Genomic DNA, 26,857 nt, shown 5'->3' with positions numbered 1-26,857 from the left:
TCACAATATAAATCAAATAAATCAGTACTGGTTTTTGTTTTTTTTTTTCTCTATTACTTGAAATGCTTTTGAATGTTCACTAGGGACATCAAGTATGCCAGAAATATGTTGGCAGGTACCTCACTGAACAAATTTGAGATACTTTAGAAGTTGGCAGGCAAAGATGTTCTGGATTATGCTGTTGTTATACGTATAGAGAAATTTCTCACACATCCTTTATAGCTAACTTAATGCTGTCTGTATACAAGAAAAACACTTTTTTAATCGTACTTTAACCATATATCCAATGCTGTGTAACCTGAAGTGATACAAGAGGGTGAAGCAAGCTAGTAACTTCTGTGTAAATATACACCTACAGCTATTTACAGCTTCCACCGGTTTCTGCATTTTAATCTGGCTTACGTTGATTGTAAAGGCTTTTGAGCATACAGAATGCCATCGTGTTTTCCTGTACCTCATCCCTTTACTGGAGAGTTGATTGGGAACTGTCATGGATGTGGCTCCTTTAGTGTTATTGTAAATCTGTGTTCTCCTTACGTGAGATAATTTTTGTTAATTTGCTTAAAAAATTCTTGTACGCTAACAGAAATTGGAGTGATGGAGATCTTCTGCAGGTTGTGTTTATTTGAGAAGGAATTAAAATTAATGAATTATGTTACAGGTTTTCATTGTTCTACTACATAAAAAGGACAAATTGGTGGCATTTTAAAATGGGAAGAAAATGCCCTTTTAGAAAACAGCAGGTTAGTCTGTGAGATGCATCTCTGGCAAAGGATGAGGTTTGTTCTTAAGGAGTTTTTAGTTGACATCACTGATGCCAGAAAAAAAAAAAGGAGAATGCTGAGTAAGCTTTCAAAGATATTTTTGATTCTTGACACCTTTACTAATAGGGATGAGTTGTTTTCCAGGAAAAACTTAGCATGGTTGGATGCACAGATACTGAAAATATAGAAAGTTGCTGCTATTTTAAGAGAGCTGGAAGGTCTTTCATGTTTTGTTTCTGAAAAAGCATAGAATGCTTTACCCACATATAAAACAATATTACTTATCTAATCCCCAGTTGCAGGTTTTCGGCCAAGCTTTCTCATAATGTTACTTTTTACAGTGATTCCCTAGTAGTGTTTCAGCTCCTTGCACCAAAATCTCCAACTGGTGTTTTTAAGCAGCGTGAATATTTTTTTAAATGCTGAAAATCAGTGTAGATTGCAAATAGTCATTTATTCTTCAAATGAGCTTTGAGTGTCTTACTTCTATAGGTAAGTTATGTTATTGTCATATATATACTGTTTTGCTCCTAGAAGATCTGTATGTAAAAACCAGTATTTAGGTAATCAAGGCAAAAAAAAAAAAAAAACAACAAACAAGTGTGAAAAAAATAGTTAAGTGATGGCAATAATTGGAGCCTGGATATTTACTGGAAGAAAGGAAGTGGATTGTAGCAGGGTAATCCTCCTCTGGAGTTACCTTCACATACTAAGATCCTTATTACTGCTGAATCACGTTCTTGACAAGATGGGATTCGCTTTAGAGCTGGATTGAGTTACTGAGCGTACCTAAATACTTCATTTTTGCTCACTCTAAAGTGTCTTCTTTTTCTCATTTCTTTCATGGAAAAGGGTGAAATCAAAATTGCTGTTTCTATAGAAGATGAAGCCAACAAAGACCTGCCTCCTGCTGCTCTGCTTTATAGGCCAGTTCGTCAGTATGTTTACGGAGTCCTGTTTAGTTTGGCAGAAAGCAGAAAGAAAACGGAAAGACTCGCTTTTAGAAAGAACAGACTTCCACCAGAATGTATGTACTGTAGAATCCATTCTTTATTGCTCTTCCCTTCTGCTGTGTTTTCATTGGTACTGTAATTTGAATGAGAATAGTTAATAAGGTTTCATGAATGTAGCCATAGAACTGGGGGAATTTGTGGCTTATTTGATCCCTGGATAATAGAAAAAGATGTTTTTAATTTGAGATTTTATTTCTTGTAGTAGCTTAAGAACTTTAAGTGCTACCCTTTTCTAAGCAAGCTTCAGGCTTTGTTTTTCAAAAAGTGTGTTCAAACTGCTCGCAGACTTGCAGCAAGTAATGTTATTTTTTGATGGGTTTTTCTGTGTACATGTTAGAACTTGATCTGAGAAAATCTGTGTTCTGAGCAGTTCTGTGGAATAACTCTCAAGTGTTGACATAAATACGTGGTTTAAAATCTGCAGAAATTAGGTGTGATATAAATAAAAGCAGACTAAACTTTTGTGAACAGGCTTGTCAAAAGATCTTTTTGCTGATTCAATCAAAAAGGTAAGCATTAATCCTTACATTCATCTGGAAGTTATCTTCTTAACTTCTCTGCTTCCAGGAATTACTTTCATTCCAGAAAATTCGCTCTCCTCATTCTGGAGTGTTTTACTTATTTATAATGAAATGCATGCAAGGAAATGATTGAACTTTACAGTAGCATCTTATAAAGGTTAAAGCATTGCTGAAGCATTAAGTGGATAGCAGCAGCAGAAGTACATATTCGTATGTAAGAGTCTGCTGTCTCTGTATGAAATTTAAAAAGCAGATATTGAGAATGTCTGCAAGCATTATTTACAGTCTTGATGTATAAAAGAATAATCAGTTGTTGTGTACATCCACGAGGAAAGTGACAATCTTCCAATGACTGAAAAACTACTACTCTTAGTTATGTTGTGGGAATTAATACTTACCCTGTTTGATTGCCTCATCACACATTGTCAAAAGCTGAAGTCTTACCTCAAATAAGAGTATTTCAGGTTACAAGGTTATTTCAGGATTAAAATAATGAAGTTACTTGCAGTACCAATTTGCCCTCATTAGAGTTTTGTCCTTAAGTGTACTACAACATTTGTAGTAGTAAGGTAACTAACTACTGAAGGTCTGCTTTGATTTTTCAGGATATTTTCACCTTGTAAACCTGGAATGTTCTCTGTAGACCTTTGGGATCCCCATTTAATTTGTCTTCTCATTTATGCTGCTTTTCAGAGGTTTCTTCTCAGTGGGGACTAAGAATGCTACTGCTAACTTTGTTTGGTAGCAGGAGCTCCAGCAAGTATTGTTGCAGGACGCATTCAGTTACCTGACCTACTTCTATTTGAGAACTGGCTGTGCTTTAAAAAAAAAAAAAAAAGAAACAAACAAAAATTGGAACATCTGTTCAAACTCTTGTAGTTTCACCGCAAAGCTTCAATTGCTGGTAAAGATAGATTTTAGCTAAGATGGTAGCTTGTGGTTTGAAAGGGGGTAGGTTACAGGAATGCATTTCATTTGGTCATCTCAATTACAAAATAGCAAGAACTGGGCAGATTGTGCAGGATACAGAGAGTAGTGTCCTAAGCAGCAAGAGCTCATTTCTGAAATATCCTGTGTCACACTTGGTAGCTCCTACTGACTTCTCTGAGGGCTACAACACAGGCTATAACAAACAAATGATTGTGATTCTGCTTTTATTGGTGCTCTCAAAAAACAAGTACGTATGCAAGAGTAATTAGCAGAAAAAAAAAAAATCAAAACAATTAAGAGAACTAAACTTCTAAAAGATGTGTGTTGTCTCTAAGTTTATGTCGACAGCTGATTGTATGAATATGTCTAAAATTCTGTAATGTAATTCTGTATATCTAAAATTCTAGCAACATGGTAATTGTACGTAAATAATTTGTAGGTGTATTTTGTGAGAGGGTTATAGGAAGCTGTAAAAAGTGTATAATAAACTTGGGGTGTCGGTATTATTACTAAATACATAGTAAGGTAATGGGTCTATCATAACATAGACCTTTTCTGTCTTTTAAATCATTATTTTTACGTAGTTGAAAAGTCAATTAAAAACAACAGATCAGTTGTTTTTAGAAGTAGTGAGGCTTTTTAGTAATAATTGTCTGCTAAGTAATGCCTTTTCTGGACACATTCTCATGTCTGCTCCCAGAGGACATGAAAAGCTGAATTGCAACATTTTTCATTGTGCTTCTGGTGCCAAGGGCATGCTATTGGCTCTGCTCCCCTTGCTTGTGAGAGGAGGTAGTCAAAGTGTCTGACTTGCCCTTCTTTTCAAGTTCTGAAACCATCTGCCCTTTCCACTCTGTGGAGAAATGCACACTTGTACAAGCTGCCATAACTGTTGGTTGGATCTGAGGATTTGTTATTTTAAGCCTAGCCACCTTGTGATGTACTGTTCTCCATCAAGGTTGTACTCAGCTGACACTGTTTCTGCCAGAAGGAAAATAGTATCTTGAGCAATTGCCCTTTTGCAAAATCAAACGTGCTTTGCTCGAGCTTACTGTCAATGAAGATTATGAGGTTAAAAGAGTCTTGATTAATCCGCATTAGCTATCTCATTTGCTGAGATGTTTCACATCTCATGGTCAGTTTGTGTGGAGAAAAAATTGCTAAGAGAATATCACGGAATCATAGCATATCCTAAGTTGAAAGGAACTCATGAGGCTCATCAGGTTTCCCCCCGGCTCCAGACAGCACCACCCAAACCGACGCTCCTTGAACTCTGGCAGCTTGGTGCTGTGCCCACAGCCTTGGGCCGTCTGCTCCGTGCCCACCGCCCTCTGATGAATCCCCACCTGACCCTCCCCAGACAGCTCCATGCCATTCCCTCGGGCTCTGCTGCTGTCCCCAAAGAGCAGATCTCAGCACTGTCTCTCTGATCCCTGTGAGGAGCTGCAGGGCCGTGAGGCCTCCCTCAGCTTGCTCTGCTCAGCGCTGAACAAACCACAGGAGCTCAGCTGTTCTTCACACTGCTTGTCCTTCAGATCCTTCCCCATCTTCGCAGCCTTCCTTTGGATGAGCTCTGGTATCTTTATGTCCTATATTGTGGCACACAAACATGCAAGCTGTGCTCAGGGTGAGGCCACACCAGAGCAGAGTAGGACATTCCCTTCCCTCATCTGGCCGGCAGTGCTGGGCTTAATACATCTCAGGGTACGGGTGGCCCTTTTGTCTGCCAGGACACACTGTTGACTCAGATTCAACTTGCTGTCAACCAGAACCATGGATCCCTTTCCAAGGGGCTACTCTCCAGCCTCTTGTCCCATGGCCTGTATGTATAGCCAGGGTTGCCCTGTCCCAGATGCAGAATCTGGTGCATGATTTTGATCAACTTCATGCAGTTTGTGATTGCCCTGTCCTGTAATTTCTCAAGAGAACGTCTGAGTCAGAATTTGTCAGAAAACATCTGAGTCACAGGTAGCAGTGAAGGTTTAAGGTTTTAGCATACAGCTGGAGCATGCTGCATGCTGTTGCTTATGATTTTGGAGCCTGAGACGTTCGTGTATGTTTGTCAAGCAGGTTACCTTAATGCAGGTTGATGTTGAACTTCTGCACTTGGACTGATCTTCAAGTGTCTTGAGGGTGATGTTCAGAACAGGCATACTGTACCATTCCTTGGGCTACTGTGAGTATTCAAATCTACTCATCAGCAACAGGAGGAAATTTATTATGAAAAACAGTATAATTAGTTCTGTGGTGTTGTGACTGAACGTGCACTTATCCTGAGTGTTTGTTGTAGCTCACGTCGTCTTCAGGGTAGACGTTTCTTATCTCAAAGAGGAAGTCCTGGAAGGAATACACAAAACGTTCCTCTGAGGACAGAGATACTCAGCAGTTGAGGAAGATGGTGTTTTTGGCAGCAGTCCCAGTACAGAGTTGTCAATGTGTAAGAAATGCTCTGGTGAAATAAGTAGGTACGGACTAGTCCTAGATTCATCTGTTAAATGCTAAATTTGAGTGAACAGTACTGCAACTACTGATCAGCTGATACAACTGTAATTCTGTCTTCCCATTGTTCACAGCAGGGAGGCTGTTTGCCACTCTGTATTAAACAATTCTCCAAAAAGAATGGTTACCTTTCCTAAAATAACAAGTCCATTGCACAGTTTTGAAGACAAGGTGGCTCTTCAGTGTAACCTCTACAGGTAGTGTATTACTAACGAAGGTACTTTTTGAGAGCAAACCAACACAAAACAAGGGCCTGTATGCCATGCTTGTAAAAATCTGCAGCAGCAGAGGTAACTCCTGTTTCAAAGCTGATACAGTGGTGATATTGCTAGGGTAAATGTTGCCTATGCAGTATATCTTTCATTGGTCCAAATAGATGGAATTTGGAAGGCACCAAATCTGGCCTGTACAGTGGGTGTGGTAGGACAGTACAGATAGGCAGTGTGCTCTATGGTCTTCACACTGGTATGGGACCTGGTATTAGGTGTAAGAGAAAGGTTGTCATATCTGGCCTCACTTTGGAAGTTCAAGTCTTCAGCTCTGTCAGCATGGTGGTGTAGCAGTCAAAGTTGGTGATTTGTCCAGGCTCTAGGAAAGCCCAAAAGATCACCCCTTTCCTATCCCAAAAGTCAGTGCACATCACTTTATCTACTTAGGGCTGCATCTTGAGCTTTTTCTTCAGTGGGAAATTCTGTGGCTGTGCGTGGATGAGCTGATCGAGATGCTTGTTGTTTTGTGATGAGACAGCTGTGCATGGCTGTCTGGAACGTGGTTGTATTTCATGTCACTGTCCCAATGGCTGAAATGTACCACCCACTGCCTCGCTGTGTGCACATCCACTCCTTGATCTCCATAAATGTTCAGCAAGCATCAGTGAATGTCAGGTGCCATTTTCTCCACATGGAGGAATTCAGTGACACCCCTTTGCTTCATGTTTGCACCGCTTTGTCAGACACCATTTTGTCAGTCTGCCCCTCTGCTGCCATCTGTCATATGACAACAAAATGTAATGGAATATTGGCAGAAAGTTTCAGCCTCTACTGCTATATCACCATCTACTTTTGACATCGTGGGCCAACATCATAAAATAGGAGGCGTTACTTTTGGAGCAGTCCTTGTATATGAAAGCTTTCAGAAGATGCATCTTATGTGTTCATGTTTGCTGTCCCAGGCCTAAACAAGAAGTAAACACCAGTGTGATAGATCCCATGCAAATAACAGAGTTGCTCTGCTGGCTGTTAAAGCCCATCTTGAATAGCTTAGTAGCATATAAAATCTGGTAGCAACCAAAATAGAACGTGATTTTGCAGTGAGGCTACCAACTAAATATATCAGCATATTTATTTTCGTTGCTGCACATTATCTTTGTAAAACTTAGCTTGCTGTCTGTGAAGTGTAGCTACAGTGCTGTATTAGTTCTGGTCTAGCAGGAGAGATTGCTTTAAGATGGTCCAGAGCTTCTTTTTAAGTCCAGATCATGGCCTCTGCCATGGTTTGCCTGACCCTAATTATAAAATCACGTGCAAGGCTGCTGTCTGATTGCTGATGGAGACTTTGTAGCTCTGAGAACTATCCTGGCACCAGCAGTATTCTTTTCTCTTTTCTCAGTCTGTAAGAGAGGCTTCCTCTCATGCACAGCTTCACTAGTGAAGAATTTGTCTGGGCTGTAACCTGAAGCTTCACTAACAAGCTCCTTGAATCTTTCCACACTGCATAACTGGGCTCTGAGTTAAGAGGAGTGCAAACAAATTTTGGGCTGTGTCAAACTTGGGGTCACTCCAAGGCCAAAGGTATCATTTGTCAGTCTTGACTTTAAACTTGTGTTCTGGTTTAGTTGTCTTCAAATGTGAAAAGAGGAGATGCTTTAGCACCTCTGTAGGCTCGACCACTGTTTCTGTAGATGAGAGCACAGCACACACAAAAACAGTTACCTCTTCATTTACAGCACTGTTTTTTATCAAAAGGCTTATGTAAATTAGTTTTTTCTTAATTTTTTTAGGTTAAAAAAATCCAACTAATTAAAGCCATATTTGAGATACAATTCCTTTGCAGTATTTGAATTACAGGCAAGCATGGCTTAAGTTTTAAATCTCATTTAAGTTATCATCAGTAGGATCATATTGTTTCTAAAAGACTGCAAATGGAAAATATATGTATTGATGTACTATTGATTGTATCTCTGTAGGTTTTTGATCAATGGTGCAGGTATTTTAGGAGAAAGTTGCATTTTCAAATTATGTTCTTTTACAAAATGAATGTATCTCTTCTGTGGTGCATATCAACTTGGAATTATTATTGTGATGTTCTTAGTGTACTCTTGGCTGCATGTACTTATTTTGTATGTGATGGCAACTAGAAATGGTCCATACGGAGTCTGACTTGCCAGTTCAACAGTGTGATCCAGAGCGATGTCCAAGGGATACTTTCTGGATTCAGAATCTCCTGCATACAAAGTTTTAAATATGTGAACCTTTTTAACTTTTCTCATCTGTTATCATTTTATAGTTTCACCAGTGATAATTAAGGAATGGGCTGCTTATAAAGGAAAGTCTCCGCAAACCCCTGAGCTGGTGGAAGCACTTGCCTTCAGGGAATGGACCTGTCCTAATCTGAAGAAGCTCTGGCTGGGAAAAGCAGTAGAAGACAAGAACCGAAGAATGAGGGCGTTTTTGGCCTGTATGAGATCAGATACACCAGCAATGCTCAATCCAACTAATGTGCCCACTCATCTTATGGTGCTTTGTTGTGTACTAAGGTCAGTGTTACCTGAAGGTAAAACAGAATGAAATAAAGATTTTACTGTACGGGTTAATCTCCGTGATATATTTAACACTTGCAGCTTTGGAAGAGGGGTGTTTCATTTTTAGAATGTTGCTTTTGGTAGACTTTAAAGCATGCTGTATCCTTCAAGGTTCTTCAGTCTCTAAGGAACTGAAGAAGGAAAAAATCTTGTGTTGCTAAGAGGCCTCTGTAGCATTTGAATTAATTTACCCTCCCTGTACTCAAGGTTTTGACTTAAAAAAACAAAAAAAAAACACCATACATTTGGCATCCTAGGTTGATGGAGCTGTAAAGTGAAAGAGCGAGCTTTTCAGAGAACAGCTGCTTAGCAGCTTGCTGACATGAAAAGTTCACATGAATGATGCTCTGTCAGGTTCCCTGTGGTAGAGTTACTCATCTGGTTGAGATGGTGATAACCAACATTTGAAGTATAGTATTAAAGAGAAGGTGACAAGATTCAAAATACTCGCTCTGTTTAATTTTCAGATAGAAAATTGAACTCAGAATGAAAGATGCGGATCTTTTGGGGAAGGTTTGTTTCAGTATGACTAACCCTGGCTTCAGCCAGATTTACAAGCTAGCTTATTGAACAGGAGAATTTTTAAGCCATTTGAGAAAGATGAATGTAGGTTTGTTTCCAGTTCTACTTTATTTCGTCTTGCCTTTGGAAGACTAAAGATTGTTTCTTTTTCTCCTTATTGAATAATAAGAATACAAAAAAACCCAGACGTAATAGCATCTTAAACAAAGCGAACTCCTCTTTCATTTGGGCAGTGTTTCTTTCCTGTAACATATGGCGTGTATAAATTCATGTGAAGTTTTATTGGACACTTGTTATAAATGACGAGAATTAAATTCACTGATTAGGTAATTTCTGAGTAATATGTTATCTGGAGACCACATTCACAAAACCTTTTTACCATTCTTCTTTTTTTTTTTTTTGTAAAGGCAATCTTTTTTAATTTTTATGTATATCAGAAGGCTTATCACTTATCTGTTTTGGTGGCCTATCCTCTCCTCCTTCACTGGAAGCAGGCTGCCCTGTTGTGAATTTCATAATTCATTTACAGCTCGTCTGTCTTCAGTGTGATCTTAAATTTAAACTTTAAATCTCTTTGGTATTTTATCTGTTTTAATTATTCAAGTCCAGACAACCAAAAAAGATACTTCTTGTTGTTGCATTCTATTGGCTTCTGATCAAGTAAAATGCTTGATTTGTCATCTGTTAATGGAGGGAAGCTTGTGAATAACCGCTGGCTTCATCTGTAGGTACATGGTACAGTGGCCAGGGGTTCGTATACTTCGTCGCCAGGAACTTGATGCTTTTCTTGCCCAAGCATTGTCTCCAAAGCTCTATGAACCTGACCAGCTTCAGGAACTCAAGGTAATTCTTAACTGCCGTAACTTCAGAGATTTATTTTCACCTTGCCCACGTTGCTAATTTAGTGGGTCGTGCCTAATAAGTATTAAATGCAGAACTGTAGGAAAAATTGAGTATTTTAAAAGGTAAGATCTCAAAGTTTCTATTTTTCTAATGCAACAGTATTATAGGAAGTGGATACAAATAGGGTTGTTGGTGTGATGTTGTAACTGTAAATCCATAACGCCTATCACTCTGTGCAACATCTTACTCTGGAGTATTTTCTCACCCAGCTTTCACATGCTCACAATGAAATTTCCTCTTCTAGCCTTTAGCCTTGAATTAAATATACAAGACCTGTTCTTTGCTTTTATGTTGTTATCAGAAATTTGTTCAGAACCTAAGTTCTATACTCAAAATAGTATAATTTAGTACTTAATTTGAAGTAAATGTTCTTCTGAATGGAAACAGTTACAATTACATTTTTCTACATAACATTTGTTTCCCTGGCAGTGTATTTCCTAAATGGAAGCTCGGAGGGGTGTCTGGGTGCATAAGGAGCTTATTAACTCCTCTTCATTTTTTAATTAGTGTAGTGAAGGAGAGGAGATGTTGATCACCTTGTCATGTAGCCTGTTGAAGTCATTTCAGGTAGTCTTCCGAGTACTTTTATGCAAGACTTAAGTCAGAAAAGATGAGTGACTGGTTCTGTTCTGAGCTGTGCTTGGATACATGCTCTCCTTAGTTAAATTAGGGAGGAGAATGTGGTACTTACCTCCCAGGTTTATTCATATTCGTAGGTATACACTGCCAAGGGGCACAGACAAAAGCAGCAATCCTAGCAAAGTTCTTCCCAAAAGAAACTATAATTATGCTCATGCAGGTTTCAGCTTTTAGTTTTTTCTAAGTAATGATTTGCCCCTACAACTTAGTCAGCAAGAGCATTTTCAAAACCAGCAACTGACAATTTCTTTTCTGTGTGAAAGCAGAGTCTGACTTGCATTCCTATGGCAACCTGGCAAAGACTTCTCAGTCTCAATCAATAAACCAAATCATTCTGCTTGTGGAACCCCAGCACTTAGCCATAGAAGTACTTATAAATGTTAGGGGAAGAAAACATGTTAGAGACTATTTGAACTTGTCACACAGCAAGTAGATAATTCATGTTAGCAATGTTAGTAGCAGAGTTAACTGGAAAACTGAGTAGTCTTTCCATATACCAAATAGCAACATCAAAATCAGCAGGAAAAACTTCTTTGGTCATTCTCTCGGTGCTGACAGAGATAAGAAGAAATGTTGAAATTCAGCTGCAGTGAACACCTGATGAGTTCTTACAGGACTGCTCGTTTGCTTCAGCATTCAAGTCTGGATTACTAGTGATGTGAATTATAGGCTCATTAGAGAACAGCATTTCTGAATATTGCTTATTGCTGCTAATTCCTTAAGTAGAGGCTAAATGCAAATGCAGTCCATTAAGAAAATCATTCATATGTTTGCTACACATTCATGCTGGAAGCCCTGCATGCTTACTGGGCATTTATGAGTCTTGGAGATTCTGATTCTGAGACATTCCGTGAGGCATGGAATAAGAAGGAGGCCTTTGTGTTGATGGAAGCAGCGGCCAACCTCTGCCTAGGGAATGAACTGGCAGTGAGTTACCCTGTACGTTCAGAAATGTTCTTATCTGAATGACAAACATTGGGCTCAGAAGAGTTGGAGGTGTGAGCCCTTCAAAGTCTGAGTTATATGTATACCTCAAGCTCCTCGAGATGTGTACCTCAAGCTGTGCATATCAATGGAAACCCAAATGACAATTGTGTAGGCAAGGGTGGATGCATCAAAATACAGCAGGGCGTCAGCAAGGTAGACTTCAATGTCAGTTTTCAAAACACACTATGATAAATATGTAATGCCTAGGGGCTGAGATTTTGGCTAAGGTACCTTACCTATAAGAGTCAACAAAGATTTGATGCGAATGGGAGGAAACCTCACTGTGAAAAGTGCTGGGTCTAAGAAAAGAATTCCCAGATAATGTATTTTCTACATTCCAACATAAAATGAAAGGTGAGACTAGAAAAGTGATAAATACCATTCAATATTTTTGTTTCACAGAAATTGCTCTCTAGCTTCTTATTTTAAATCATACATAAAGAATAATATTAGCCACTTGCATAGTGTTGGTTAACTGTAAGATGCAGTATTTAATGCATTGTTTTTACTGTCTTCATATGAAGCAGCTGCTTCTCTTTTTTTGTTTTTTGTTTTTTGTTTTTTTTTTTTTACTGAAGTCAGACAGAAAGCAGCTGAGTTTGATCCCAGCTGTATGTCTGCAAAATGGTCTGGATAGTCTTTTGGACATTAAAGGTTGTGCATAAGGAAGGTCATGTAGTTTAATGTTAGAATTTAATACCAAGTTGTTTAAAATGTTCCCAAGGAGTTGCTGGTATTTTCCAAAGTATTTTAGAAAACATTGGTGTTGCTGTTTTCTTATTCTGCAGCTACGAATGGAGTTGTTGCAAGCGAAGACTTTTTTGCTATCACTGTCAGCAGTTATTCATTCTATAATTCTGCCTTTGTGTCTCTCCTAAATAAAGTTTATTCATAAAAACATCATCAATAAGAGACATTCTGAAATAGCAAAATCTTAAGCCAAGTTATAACATCCTTTATTAAAAATATTGGAAAGGAAGTGTGGTACGTGGGCAGAAAAATTGAATGCTAACATTGAGCTCATTCCTGGAACTTTCTAAAAAATGGTATCTCAAAAGCACAAGATTATTTAAAATAAATTTTTAAATGAAAACGTCCACTTGCGATTTCCTCTATATGTCTTTTAAAGCTTTTATTTGCTATAATGTGCTTTAGCATTGTTTAGAAAAACCCTGCACTGCATATTTATCAGTGATCTTAATGCTTACATGTGCACTGTACATGTTCTGGGCACTGTGTGCCACAAATTTAAGGTGCGTATTTTAAGTAAAACTTCTGGCTTCTTGCTAATTAGTTGTATTCAAATTGCTTATCATGCTTTGTTGTTAAGGAAATAGTTTTTCACTTCTATTTCTTACCTGTAGAGTGAATGGATGGGAACAGCCTTCCAGAGCATTGCAGTTTTGCATATACAGATTATAGCTTCTTCTGGTCAGACTGGCATTTACATGTGAAAAGTCTGACAACTTTTTAAAATCACTGTTTTCATTAGCAAATAAAGCAACTGGTGGAATAACTGAATTACATCTCATTATTTTCTTACTAAACTTGTTTTTCTTTTCAAAACAGATTGAGAATCTCGATCCCCGAGGAATTCAGCTGTCTGCTTTATTTATGAGTGGTGTTGATATGGCACTTTTTGCAAACGATGCTTGCGGACAGCCGATTCCATGGGAGCACTGCTGTCCATGGATGTATTTTGATGGAAAGTTATTCCAGACCAAGCTCATCAAAGCAAGCCGGGAGAAAGTTCCGCTCATTGACCTCTGTGATGGTCAGGTGTGTAGTTGCAAAATTGTGGCAGAATATTTAGCGTACTGAATTTTGGTTTATGCGTTGTTTACTTCATGTACATAGTTTGTGCAAAATTATTTTCTAACTGTGAAAGCAGGAGATAGATGAATAGTTTACTGAATGTCCAAAGCATTTTATTTTTGCTGACTACTTGGGAGATAAGAAATCTTTTAACAAAAGAGCTTATTTGTTATTTCTGACTCAGGGGAAACTCCTTTTAGATTAAATCTTGATGGAGGCTGTGGTCACACTCAGCCTCCTTAGCCTCCAGACGTAAATTTGGTTTTGCAGCCCGAGTTCATGATTATAGTCTTTAAAGTTTAAAGGTCTGCATTAAGTTTTCAGGACACTACAAGCTGATGTTTCTCAGTTCCTTTTAAGATTTCTATGTTGCCAACTTCTAAACTGTCTCAGAATTTAGACTTTCATCTCTACTGATACACAATGATTTTTTGTGAACATTTGGTATGTTGTTGAACTGTTAGAAGATATACAAGATAGATGATTGTAATTTACTAGCTGGCTTTATGAAAGTTTTTTGCAGTACTTATCTACCCTTCTGTTCTTTTGCTTCTCTGAATTTGTTCCATAAATATAGCTTTAGAGAATTGAAATCAGAATTCTAACATCCATTTATGACCTTCTTTTTATTCATAGGCTGAGCAGGCAGCCAAGGTTGAAAAGATGCGTCAGAGCATCCTAGAAGGATTAAATTTCTCCAGGCAGAACCATCCTCTCCCTTTCCCACCTCCACCTGCCATGCCTTTCTATCCAGCTTCTATGTATCCTCGACACTTTGGGCCAGTCCCACCACCTCAGGGCAGGGGGAGAGGCTTTGCTGGTAAGTAATGGGACAGCAGTGCAAAACTCATTGGCGTGAAGTGTTACCTTGTCTTCACATTCCCCAAACTGAACTGATTTGCGTGTTTGGTTTCATAGGAAAGATATGTAAAAAGTGGTTGGCACACGTTGTCCTGTGCCAATCACTGCATTTTGTTGTTACTTTTATTAGCTATAGCCTGGCATTATGGAATGTGCTGTATTGCTGCATATTTCCATCAGAATTTTTAGTAGCTGTGCCAGATCAAAATATTTATACAGCTACTGTATGAAAAAGCAAAAATCAGATGAACAAGTCAACACTGGATGATCTGAGAAGACTCTTACTTGAACCATACTTTGCTTCAAAACGTTCATGTTGATACATAAATGAGCGGACACAGTCTAACAGGGTTGAAGACGACTTTTCCCTCTCCTCTGTTTTGCTGCAGCCATTTGGCTGTGGTCACTTGCCACCCTCGAGTGTAAATACTGGAGGGCACTGATTAAACCATTCCTGGCTGTTTCTGGTATCATCTCCTTCCTCAAAACCACCCCTGGTTGCAGAGGGCCTTAGGTGTATTGATGCTGGGCTTTGTGAGTAAGACGTCACTGAGGTGCCACCACTGTAACCAAAAAGTAGCTGTGAGTATCTTGGTGCTCATTACGCTGCGGAGGCTGGGATGGCTGTTCCAAAGCCAGGTGAAGGCCTGCAGATGGCAGAGCCCAGCGGGAGGGCTTCGGCCAGGCTGTCCCAGAGGCACTGCGTTGCCCTGCGCTGTGCTGGGAGGAAGGAAGGAGGTGGCAGCGGCTCTGCTAGGGGCGTTCCCTGATGCCTGCTCCCCTCACAGCTTTTCCCCTGTCTTTCTTTACCCTGGGTCTAACAGGAGTCTATGGCTTCGGAGGCCCTTATGGGGAAACAGTAGCCACAGGCGCTTACCGGGCCTTCCGGGTGGCGGCAGCGGCAGGACACTCCGGAGCCTTCTCTGGCAATGACAGCAACAGGACTAGCAAGTTTCAGGGCGGTAATTATACCCCGAACCCTTTTCTTAGAGCTTCTGCCGACAGCTTCCTTCACTTCACGGTTTGGTCTGAGGCTTCCTACTGACTCCAAATCTCCCTCTCTCCCTAACTGTCTCGGCTCTCCCCTCCGCAGCCCTCAGGCTGCTGCGAGGCCGCGCTCTCTGCTCTGCTGCCCGGCCTGTCCCGGCCCCGCACCCCTCTCAGTGCCAGCCTCTCGCGCCTAGAAACCCTCCTTCGGGCACAGAATAAATAGCTGCAAACGCAACGAGCCCTTCTGTCTCCTGCGCTTTGAAACATGAGGGTGCAGCCTGTCGTGTGCTGAGCTGTGCTGGAACGTATTAACAGTCATTTCCTAAAACATGGGGACGGTTTGAGCTTTCTGCAAAACAACGTAGCGTAGAAGTTACCGGCTTCTGTTCCTGCTAACTCGTTCCATGTCAGCGTCAGTCTGGACGTAGGTGTGAGGCTGATCTATTGCTTTGTCCATTGCTTTTCTGCTACACTAGGTGAGACAGTGGAAATCTGTAAATTCCGATCCCTCGTTTAGGATGGAATTTTTCCATTCCTGTAGCTGTTCTTTCTGGCCTCTGAGCTCTTATTCTGGGAGCAAATGTAGCTCTTAATGCTTCATTGTGTAACACACAACAATATGCATTTGAAACTGAAAGAATTATACAGGGAAGTACAAAGCTTTTTGAACTTAATGTAGTGGGAACTAAATCACTGATTAACATTTGAAGACTAATTGTGGCTGTGTAAATGCTATGTTTTGTAACCCTTTCAGTGCTGATGGTCTTACCAGTAACTCCTGACTCAGCTGCACTTAGCATTTTGAAATACATGTTTTGCCCTGGCTTTGACTTTAAAGTGCAAAACACAGGTATAAAGATGAGCAGTGAATAATAGCTAGAATCAAATTTTGGGCAATTGCAATTTTAGCCACTTTGGAGGGAAAGAGTACATCTGCATTTACACTGAGATCAGTTATTTCACTGTGTTTTTGTACCAACATGACCTTAGTGCAGATAATTCTGCCTAGTAACTTCTTTATAGAGGTCTCTTAGGCTGATACTTGTGTATTAGACTAATAGCTGGTGTTCACTAAAAATGAGTTTTTAGGCTTTCAAAAACTACTTCATAAGGAGTGCACGAAAGAAACTTCAGGTATCTTACATTTCACTTCAGTTTCTTGATGCTTATCTAAACTGCATTTTTAGTTCCTGAAACTGAAGTACTCAATTACTTTGCTTTTCAGAAACTATATATGTTTTTCTAAAAGGCTGTTGAAGAAGGACTCTTGAAGTTACGATTATTCTGAAAGGCCATAGTGTGAAAAATAATTTACCAATACCAAAAAGAGGAAACTGTACAAGTAATAAAATTTGGTCCAGCAAGCTTTCTGCTCAAGTAACTTCAGTGTTGCGATTGTGAAGATCAAGTTTTGGTTTTGCTTTTATGTGCAGGAGTCCAACCTATTCCTTCTCAGGGAGGGAAACTTGAAATTGCCGGCACTGTAGTCGGCCATTGGGCTGGAAGCAGACGTGGACGAGGGGGTAGAGGGCCGTTTCCTCTGCAGGTCGTTTCTGTGGGAGGACCAGCGAGAGGGTAAGTGCAGTCTGTGCGATGTACTTTTCTTTCATGCAATACGTTTGAAGATATGTTAGGTAAATTATGCCCACTGAGTATTCAAGAAAAGCAATTACACTCATTTTAAGATGTTTTTAATCAGTTATTCACATGAGCATAAGCATATTTAGGCACAAAAAAAAATCATGCTCTGAGAGATGTACTGAATTGTTTCACGCGAGGAAATGGCTCGAGGGCTTTTCCTTACATGAAATCAATAAATACATTATACCTGATCAAAACTGTCACAGCATTCAATTATTTTCTTTGTCACAGTAGAACATTCATAATGAAGTGTGATAAATTCTTTAATAACTTCATTATGTAATTTTTCTGCAAAGCAGAAAACAAGGATGTTTCTCTGTTTAATAGTTCTCTGCTACAGTCATGATGGGAAATGTGCTTAAGAGAATATTTTCTTCAGCTCTTTCATTCCATTTCACTACAGCTGAAATAACAGGTGTACAGCATTTCTGAAAACGAAGTAGTTTGCGTAAAATATGGAGTCTTTTACTTTAAGATTATTTTTTTTTCCATGGGTTTATTGTTCTGTGCATTACAGAGCTATGATCTGTAATTAAGATTGCATCCATTATGGTAGACAGTGGCGAAGTTATGTAGTTTGTGTATTATATCACTGTTCAACTGTATTAAAGTAGTGGAGGAAAGCAGGCATATTTATGCCATCTTGAGCTAAGAAGCATCTGGAAGAATTAAGTTTTGAACTGTATAGATTCCTCTCTATTCATCAATGAAATCAAATGTGCAGTATCAAAAGGATGGTGCCAAAGCCAGTATGAGTTGGAACACTGGTCTTGTTGGACTGAGTGAGAAAATGGTCAGACCTGAAGCACTGGGAGTGTGGGACCAGAGAGAGAAGTGAGCTACTGGTATGGGGACAGGGAGAGGTAAGAACAGCAGAAACAAGGAAGAAAAGTTCATCAGCAGAAAACAGCAAGGGTGTAAAAACAGTGCTGACATGAAAGTGGTGCACATGTGCATCTAGTGTTGTTTCAGACACTTCAGGCAGGTATCCTAAGGTAAGTAGCTGTGCAGGTTAGCAGGACCCATAGGACACCTCTGCTCTTTCACAGCAGCAATGGGAGACAAACAGAATAAGCTCAGGGACATGCTGAGACACACGACTCCACTGCATACTTACTTTTCAGTGGAATACACCGGCTGTGGGCCTGTTTGTGAAAAATGTCCAGGTAATTTGTGTTGCCACAGTCAAGACTGCTGTCAGATTGAGGCACCCTGAGTGATTATTTGGAGACATCTTCAGGCTCAGAGCTGTCTTACATCTGTACCTACCCTTGACTTCATAAAATAGCAGCTCCTCCATTTTCTGAAAAAGTAAATACATGAATTTATGGAAAACATGAGTAACCTGAGACAAGTACTGAGAAGTCCCAAGTTAGCTCCTTCCTCGGCCGGGTATCAGTTGAAATACTGAAGGGGTGTTGCTGCTCCTTTCTGATCCATAGAATGTCCTCATGGCAGAGGAAATGCTGTTCTCCAGTAGTAGCTTTTCAGTTGGGAATGTAAAATGTTTGACCTTTTCTTTCTGTCAGAAGCAAAGACCTTGGGCCTGTTAGGTTTGAATTCAAGTTGTCACCTCAGAAAGACAAGGAAGCTGTCAATGCTAGATCTTCCTGTCTCCATCAGATCCTAACTGGCATTAAACTTTTTAAGCTTAGCGTTACTAGAATTCTTCAAAGACAAGAGGTTACCATGGGCATCTCTTACTGTTCATTGTTTTTTAGTAGGAAAGTGTTACTGCTGTTGTTCCATCTAAGGCCATGTATTATGAAGCCTGGGCTCTCTGTAGATTTCCTACTAACCAGCACTTTTCTAGGAAGGTGCACAGTTCATTGACTGCAATTTATCATGTAGCTCTTCACACTTCTATTTCATTTTTTTATCTGTTTCAGCAGAGGGTATCCTGTCAGGCTTGTTTACAGCATTGTCTTATGTCTCTGCAACACTAAACTTGAATGTTCTTAAGGTTATACCAGCTGCTTTTTATTAGCTTTGATCCATCAGTATATCTAGTGTGCTGTGAATCTGAGTTGGAAAAATCTATTATTCAGCCCTCTGAAGGGTGTACTTTCACCACATAAAAAGTAAAAGGGATAGGTAATTCTTGTTAAAATCTTTGGAAAGAGAGTAGTAAGAGTAGTAAAACACGATTCTCTCCTCTTTGTCCTTTGCTTTGGCTTTGAATACCCACTATTTAATTTCATATTGCTCAGTGTGGGGAATTAGTAATGTGGAAAGACTTGCATGGCACAGCTCAGTGTTTCTGTGCTGCATCAGTTCAGTGTAACTGGGTTGCTGTAGCTCAGCAGGAAGCAGGAGAGCTGAGCAGCACCTTAGCTTCTTTTTAGGCTGTTTTTTGTGCAACTCACAGGGACTTCACTGGCGTATGGGAATGAAACAATAAATACATTAACAGTAAGTATGAGGAAACATTAGGTATGTAGGAACACCTGGCAGCATATAGCTACTCTGTGCTAGCTTCAGAGGAGTCAGTCTTCATGCTGTGACCTCCTGGTATTGGGCATTGAACTGGAGGAAAAGTAGAGCAGTCGTGTATCCAGTAGAGGCAGCAAAAAGAATTTTCAAGTGGTTTGTAGTTCTTGACACCACGATGAAGAAAATTGTAATTCTGCAATTGATTGCATCAAAATAGTTGTAACTGATGGAAAACTTGTTTCCATCTGATCTAATCTTTACTGAATCAATTAAAAACAAAACAGACAAAAGCACCACCTGACATGTCCTGGTTGAAAGACTTCATTTAACAGAATCCAGACTTGGCTACATGTTGGCTGTGAAGTTTTGTCTTTTCTTCCAAGAACATGGGAGAAAAAAAAAAAAACTGGATGAAAGAAAGGCAAAATACAAAATCGCTTCAGGTTTGATGGGGGAAATTCAAAATTATAGATGTCTGAGCATATTTATGTGTGGGGAATGTTACTGAATGGGAGATACATTCTTTATAAATGGTTCAAAATTCTTGCCCCCTTTTTAATGTAAAAGTACTTTGAGCTCTGTTTTTAAAATACTGTTAGGATAATTTGACACTTTGAAAATGTTTCTGCAAAGCTTGAAAGTACGCAGTTATTGTTTCTCAAAAAGTAAAACACAGAATTCATCATCTTCCTGCTAGCAGAACAAGTTTGTTACATTTCATACACTTACAGGTAGTAGAACACTAATTCTCGTTTAGGCAGTCATGCTGGTCAGTTAGAGAAATGAAAATGTTAGTCACTGGACAGCAAAGCTGAAAAAAAGCATTCTGAAAGTGAAATGAAATTGGAAGTACTTGTATATAAATTTGTTGTTTATTTTTATTTCCTTTTTCTCAATGCTTACAGGCGTCCTAGAGGAGTTATTTCCACTCCAGTGATAAGAACTTTTGGAAGAGGCGGAAGGTACTATGGGAGAGGCTATAAAAGCCAGGGAGCAATTCAGGTAATTAAGCCATGTGCCTAACTCTCATTTACAGGCTACTATAGTATGGATTTTTAGACCAGCTAAAACTGACAAGCACCGCTTCAAAATATAAATGTGTTTATCGCAATGGTCTTGCCTACAATTTGAAGCTATAAGCTGCACAACCAGAGGTGGATGGCAGGCTAGTTTTGCATCTCAGTCACTAGCACACTTTGGTTATAGAAACAGAAGTGGAAAATACATTTTGATGTGAAGGCTGTGCCTACATAGTTCTAACCAGTTGTGGGAATAGAATGTAATTTGGAAAAATGAGAGAAATACTGAAAGCTGAAACAAATTAGCAGTTCCTCTTCCCACCCCTGCTCTTTCTCAGTTTTGTTTTTTTTTCTGGAGTCACAGTCCAAAGTCATAACAAACAAATAATAGCAGTAGGAAATTGTTTTGCTGCTCCATGGCTCCCATCTAAGAAGTTACTCTAAACTTCTAGGAAACAACCCAGCAACGTTTGTCGCTTGAACAGAGTTTCATTTTTGGTGACAATATAAGAAGAGTCTGTGGATTGTAATTATTGTCTGTTCCACGGATCCTTTAAATATAGCTGAAGCAAACTGATGTTTCATATTAAATGCCAATTGCTTCAGAGTTGTGTTTTCCTCCCTTTTTCATTGTTCTTGCTGCTATGCAGTTCTGAATGTTATTGATCCCAGGGGTAATGGATGAGTGGGTAGTAAACAGGCAGAGAACTTTCACAATAAATATACATATGGTTCTTCAATTTGTCATGTAGACGTGATTATGTTAAGTGTAGGGAAGTACTTGCAGATAGCAAGCAGAGATGTTCTACAGCAGATAACAAAGCAATTGTTAACATCAAGTGAAACTTTATTCTAGGTGTAAAAATTGAAATATTTTGAAATAATTTTCTTCCTTGATAAATTTCTGTTTTCTCAGATTATGTATTGAGTACAGATGTACCTATGTATTTAAAGCTCTAGATCTTGTGTACTTTGAATAGAAGAGAAACCACTACATTAATTACAGCATCTTGTTTCCAAGTACTTAAACCCACAAAACAAAGGAAGCCCAGGGAAGGAGCTCCCAAGTATGCCAGGCTTCCTGCAGGCTTACGTGTGTAAATGTAGTGTAGGAAGTACCTGTAAGTAAGATGGTAGACAGACTCAACAGACAGCAAATTTGAGCAGTTACAGTTAATAATATGTAATTTGGATGGTAAATATTTTTAATTACATGTAGCTTAACCTAAAATTGTGCCTGTGATAAAGAGAGGAAGGACAAATAGTGACTTCTTCTACAAACTAGTCCAAGCTCATCAAATTTCACCATCATCAGTCACTAAACTGCAGTATATGTTCATTTTTAACAGGAAGGGATAACTTGGGAAGCTTAATGCATAACATGTAGATTTTGTAACCTAGTAAAGATTGACTGGCAACAGTATACTTCTCTGTCCTACAAACCTGAGCAGTTAAGGGAAGAATATTTTCATAGGGCCAGATAGAGAAATGCACATTTGCAACAAGTAAGATCCTCCCTGGAGAATCCAGTGGCTTTATTGCCTCTTATTAAGAGGTGACATGAATAAAGGTTGGAGAATGCAACTGAAATAAGCAATTTCTATTTATCAAACAGAAGATGTGCCTTTATCTTCCCAAGATAAGGTCTTTCTGTCTTGATCTGTATTTTACCTTCAGAATCTTGAGGCAGTTGAGGAGAGTGCTGACCATGCTGATTTCAGCATGTAAAAATTAAGGTTATTAAACCGTGAAGCTGTGTGCTAATGAGTTGTATAAGATGTCCATATCTTAGTCATTTCTTAATATTTGACTTTGTTAACAGCATAACAGATAAGTACGTTGCTTCTTAGCAACCCAGCCTACTTATGTTGTCGTTTAAAGCCTGTTGTGGTTCTGGCACACTAAGATTCATTGTTACAGATGCTTAAAAACTAAATATACATTTTTATGTTGCATAAGTCCAATTTCTGTTGTCACAGGCAGTCATGTAAGATTCTGCTCTATACTCATTGTATGGAATTGCTTTCCTACCCTCAGGATCATAGAGACTAATATAGAAAATATTGCACGGTACCTTTTGCACCTTCTAAAAATTGTGCAAAGATGAGTTTTGGTTTGTATTTGATTAACATGTAATCATAAAATGATCACGTAGATGAAGCAAGAAGCAGAGTTAAGCTGTATATTGTTTCTCTGTTTTGGTATTCCTGTACACTTTTGTAGCTGTTATGCTATGAAATAAGGGAAGTGTCAAAGCAGAAAGAGCATTTTACCACAGGACCACCATTTTACCACCAAAAGGCTTGGCCAGGCAGCACTCGCATGCTGAGCCTGCTTTAACAGCTGTGCTGTGCTGTTCCTTTTGTGTGCTGCTTCCTGTTTCAGTGGTCGGTGCTCACTTGTGGTACTTCTGCATGCTGCCTATTTTAGTAGTGCCTTGTAACAGGTTGTAAATATATAGTGGTGGTTCTTCAGTAATTTTCTTCTTTTCTTAAAAAATAGGGCAAACCTCCTTATGCTGCTTCAGCAGAAGAAGTAGCCAAAGAACTTAAGTCAAAATCAGAGGAATCTAAATCCTCAATTGTGTCTTCAGATGGATCCCTGGCTGAAAATGGAGTTGTGAATGAGGAAAAACCAGCTTCCCAGATGAATGGGAATACAGGAGACATCAGGGCTTCCAATCAGTCTGAAAGTGCCTTGAGTAATGACTCTAAAATGTGCAATACAAATCCTCACTTAAATGCACTAAATGCAGACAGTGTTTGCCATAAAGATGATGCTCTTGAGGCCACTGTCTTAAAAAAAGAAGAGTAAACTTATTTTTTATAGAGGGTGAAGGATGTTGGGAAGGGTCAGGATTAGGAATATCTGGAAAGAAAGAGAGCCTACAGTTACGTACATTTTTTCCTTTCCGTAAGAGAAAAATGAGGACTTTGGAAATTCGGATCCCTCTTTGATGTCAGAGATTTAAACAACACATTTTTAGTTTTAACCAGTTGTAGTCAAAATGCTACAATAAAACAAAAAAGAAAGAGAATGAAGAGCATTTGACTCCCGCACTTAAAATGAAGTATACATAAAGTTTAAACTGGTTATGACAAAAGCTTGTAGTTTTGTTTTTTGAAATATAAAGAAAACAAATTTTGGCAGTCTTTAAGTATATATAGCTTAAAATATAATTTTTAGTACTTGGCACCATATGTATGCCATTATATTTGATTTTGCATTACTGTGTCACAATAAAGCTTTCTTTAAGGCTTTGATTTCATGATTATGGGGGGAAAAAGGCACAACCACAGTTTTTTCTTTCTTAAATTTCATCACCGTTGATGTGGTTCTTTTGTGTTAAAATGTGCAAACTATCGAAACTAAAAATTATAGAGTAATATTGCAGTTCTGCTGATTTTAAATATACATCATACATACTTTACAAGCAAGTTAAATGGAGATAAACTTGAAATCATAGAAGATGCAAATGACCTTTCAAAATAAACACAATGTGTTCTGAAACTTTTTGTGACTAATACCATGCATCCGTGATCAATGAACTATGTGGTTTTGAATCAGACGTAGACCATTAGTACTACTATTTGAGCTAAACTTCTGCATGGTTCATAATTTTTAAAGTGTGTAGTTAATATTATGCATGTTATTGTCCTCTTTCTTCCATTCTTACAAGTACTGTGCCCATTTGCAAAACAAAAAGCTAATAATCAGTAATAGTCCTATAAAAGATGTTAACTATGTTTAGTCATTGACTGATCTTGCTCTAACCTTAAAATTTTGTGATTATTGACCTCTGTTGCATTTATTCTAAAACTTAAAAAAAAAAAAAATTATCTAGCCGTTTTGAATATCAACGTTACCCTGGTGTACTCATTGCTGTATGCATTATTGTTCTCTGTTGCTGTTTTATGCCTTCATATTAGCAAATATGAAATTCTGTGAAAAACAAAAAAAAAAAAAGCTTTAATCTTCAAAAAAAAAAAGTACCCCCCTTCTGTAGCAGGAAACAAATGGCTTGTTCTTGAGAACTTTCCCATCAAGAATTTAGTATAAGCAAATATACCTGTATCATTTTGATGTTTTTGTTAGTGTTTCCAAACTTAATGTACTTCAAAATCAGAATCATTTCTTTATATTCGTTTTCATATAATTCTCCTGATGCTCTTCATCACACATTAGTGATCAGAAATGAGGTGTAATTCCCCATTCCCTGCCCGCAAGAGCTAAGTAGGTATCTTAATGTAAGTTGAAGGGAGTTCTGCCCCAACTCATGGATTGTGCAAGAATGAACTACTGTTGGGTTTGATTGGTTGTAGATGGATTGTGGTGTGGTGTATTTGAAGGCTATTGAATGCAACTTACAGTGCTTAATAAAAATCTTTATTCTTTTAGTATAAAATACTGTATGCCTTTTTTGTCGAATATTTTTTTAAGTACGTGCTGTAAATAAAGGTTTTCCTATGCCCAAATAAAGCGACTGAGTTAGCAGACTGCATCCGTGCTGTCCTCCTGAGAGCCACAGATGGGGAGCAGCGCCAGGCCTTCACGTGCTGCCTGTGTGGGGAAGCAGCACAGCTGGTCAGAGCAACGCTCCGTCCTTATTTCATACTGCTGTTCACACGTCCGCTCTGAAGTGCAACATAGCTGATAAGATGGAAGCATTCCTCGAAGTGCCATGGGCAGTTAGTTTAAACAGAAAAAGAACATGCCCCCAGATGTTTGCAGCGGTGCCTCATATTGTGTGTGAGATATAAGATGATCAGCGCTGCTCCTTGTAACTGAGAGCAAACGATGCTGTTATGCAGGAGCTTTCTCTACATAATGGATCGCACTGACATAACACGAGTAGTTACTCATTTATACTTGGTTGATATCAAAATAGCATTTCTGTCTAGGCCCGCCCTTATTGTCTGCTGTCTCTATCTAAATGTTCATCTGTTTACTCTAGTGCCTGACACACATTGTTAAAAACAGCCTTGCCCTGAGCGTTTTTGATCTCATGTTGTGTCTACATGAGCAGTATTAGCAGCTCTGCGCTTCGTGTGGATGCAGTTTATAGCAGTGCAGCTGTGTTCTGTGCAAATTACAGCAATCGTTCTTCCTCTCTCCCTTCAGAAGCAAAGTGAGCTGGAGGGGAGCAGTTTTCCTGGTGTAGCATCCGCTATGCTGGGGGTCATGTTGCCTAAATTCTTGGGATCATGTCCTTTCCTACCTACATAGTATTTCACATAGTGAAATCCATGTAGTGTTATTCTTCACTTCTCTGTTCTGGAGGTGTAGCCAAGCTCATGTTCCAGTGAGGTTCCAAAGCATCATTTACCTCCTTTTGCAGTAGCAGAGACAAACCAGGCACTGCCATGCAGTGATGTCAATAAAAATAAATCTTGGCCAGTGTTAAGTACATGGGAGATGTCACCTGTGCCATGTGCTGGAAATACGGTCATTTCATTCATTTCTATCATTGTAACCAAGCCACCTAACTTCTACACATGCAGCCAGAGGGTGACAAGCTATCCACGCAAGCGTGGCTGAAGTTAGGATGTGGAGGTACACCAAAGTGAGCCAGATTGTTGCCCCAAGTGTAACAAACCGCATTGACTTCTTCCAGAAATGATGATGAAAGTTTGGCTTGTGCTACACTTGTGCATATCGCCTGGATCACTTCCTTGCTTTGTGGCCTGTTGAAATGCCTGGCTCCTGGCAGCAGGGCTGCTGGACACTGGGCAGGGAAAATAACAAGCTCTTGGTAGTTGGTAGGTGCTTGGAGACTCTGGGTACCAGTGCTCCCTGGTGCCCTGACTGAGAACATGGGTATCAAATCCAGAACCAGCACAATTTTTATTTCTTGGAATTGAGGCAGCTGATCTGTGTATAGCTGGTGGTTCTCTCTTCTCTGCATTCATTTCTGCTGCCAGCCATGCAGGGATGGTGCAGAACTGAAGTACAGTGTGTCTGTTTGTGCACTAGCAAAGGGTTCTCACAAAACACTGGTTCTGCCCTAAGATTTCCTGTTAATGACCCTGAGAAACATCATAGAATTGTTTGAGTCGGAAGGGACAGGCTATCTAGTCCAGCTCCCCTGCAGTGAACGGGGATGCCTACAGCTCCATCAGGTGCTCAGAGCCCATGCAGCCTGATCTTGGGTGTCTCCTGGGACAGGGCATCCACCAACTCAGGGCAGCCTGTGTCAGTGCCTCGCTGCCCTTAACTGTAAAAAACTTCTTCCTTATATCCAGTCTAAATCTGCCCTCTTTTAGTTTCAAACCACTTACCCTTGTCCTATCACACAGACCCCACTAAAGAGTTATTTCTTACAGCCCCTTAAATACTGTCAGGCCACTCCCAGGTCTCCCCGGAGCCTTCTCTTCCAGGCTGAAAAGCCCCTGCTCTCAGCCTGTCCTTGTAGGGAAGGTGTTCCATCCTTCGGGTCATTTTTTCTGGCCCTTCTCTGGACACACTCCCAACAGATCCATGTCACTCCTGTACTGAGGACTCCACATCTGGACACAGTACT

The 26,857-nt window shown here is 39.4% G+C and overlaps 1 protein-coding gene across 2 annotated transcripts in view; it reads left to right on the top strand.

The window, feature by feature from the left end:
• The window catches only part of FAM120A (family with sequence similarity 120 member A), a 49,878-nt gene extending 25,136 nt beyond the window's left edge, over positions 1–24,742 (top strand). The window contains exons 10-18 of one of the 2 annotated variants that reach the window (XM_090148134.1): positions 1,617–1,791; positions 8,233–8,482; positions 9,778–9,892; positions 13,148–13,357; positions 14,030–14,213; positions 15,079–15,216; positions 16,678–16,819; positions 20,224–20,320; positions 22,840–24,742. In XM_090148134.1, the coding sequence (XP_090004260.1) occupies positions 1,617–1,791; positions 8,233–8,482; positions 9,778–9,892; positions 13,148–13,357; positions 14,030–14,213; positions 15,079–15,216; positions 16,678–16,819; positions 20,224–20,320; positions 22,840–23,151 (1,623 nt within the window). In that variant the 3' untranslated portion in view covers positions 23,152–24,742. The remainder of the gene's footprint in view (positions 1–1,616; positions 1,792–8,232; positions 8,483–9,777; positions 9,893–13,147; positions 13,358–14,029; positions 14,214–15,078; positions 15,217–16,677; positions 16,820–20,223; positions 20,321–22,839) is intronic. The other variant, XM_090148135.1, reaches the window with a different exon arrangement.
• The last annotated feature ends 2,115 nt before the right edge of the window (positions 24,743–26,857 follow it).

Source organism: Phasianus colchicus, chromosome 11 (genome assembly GCF_987193195.1).
Source record: "Phasianus colchicus chromosome 11, bPhaCol1.hap1.1, whole genome shotgun sequence".
NCBI lineage: Eukaryota > Metazoa > Chordata > Aves > Galliformes > Phasianidae > Phasianus > Phasianus colchicus.
The sequence above is the reverse complement of the archived record's forward strand: the minus strand, read 5'-3'. Positions and strand labels throughout refer to the sequence as shown.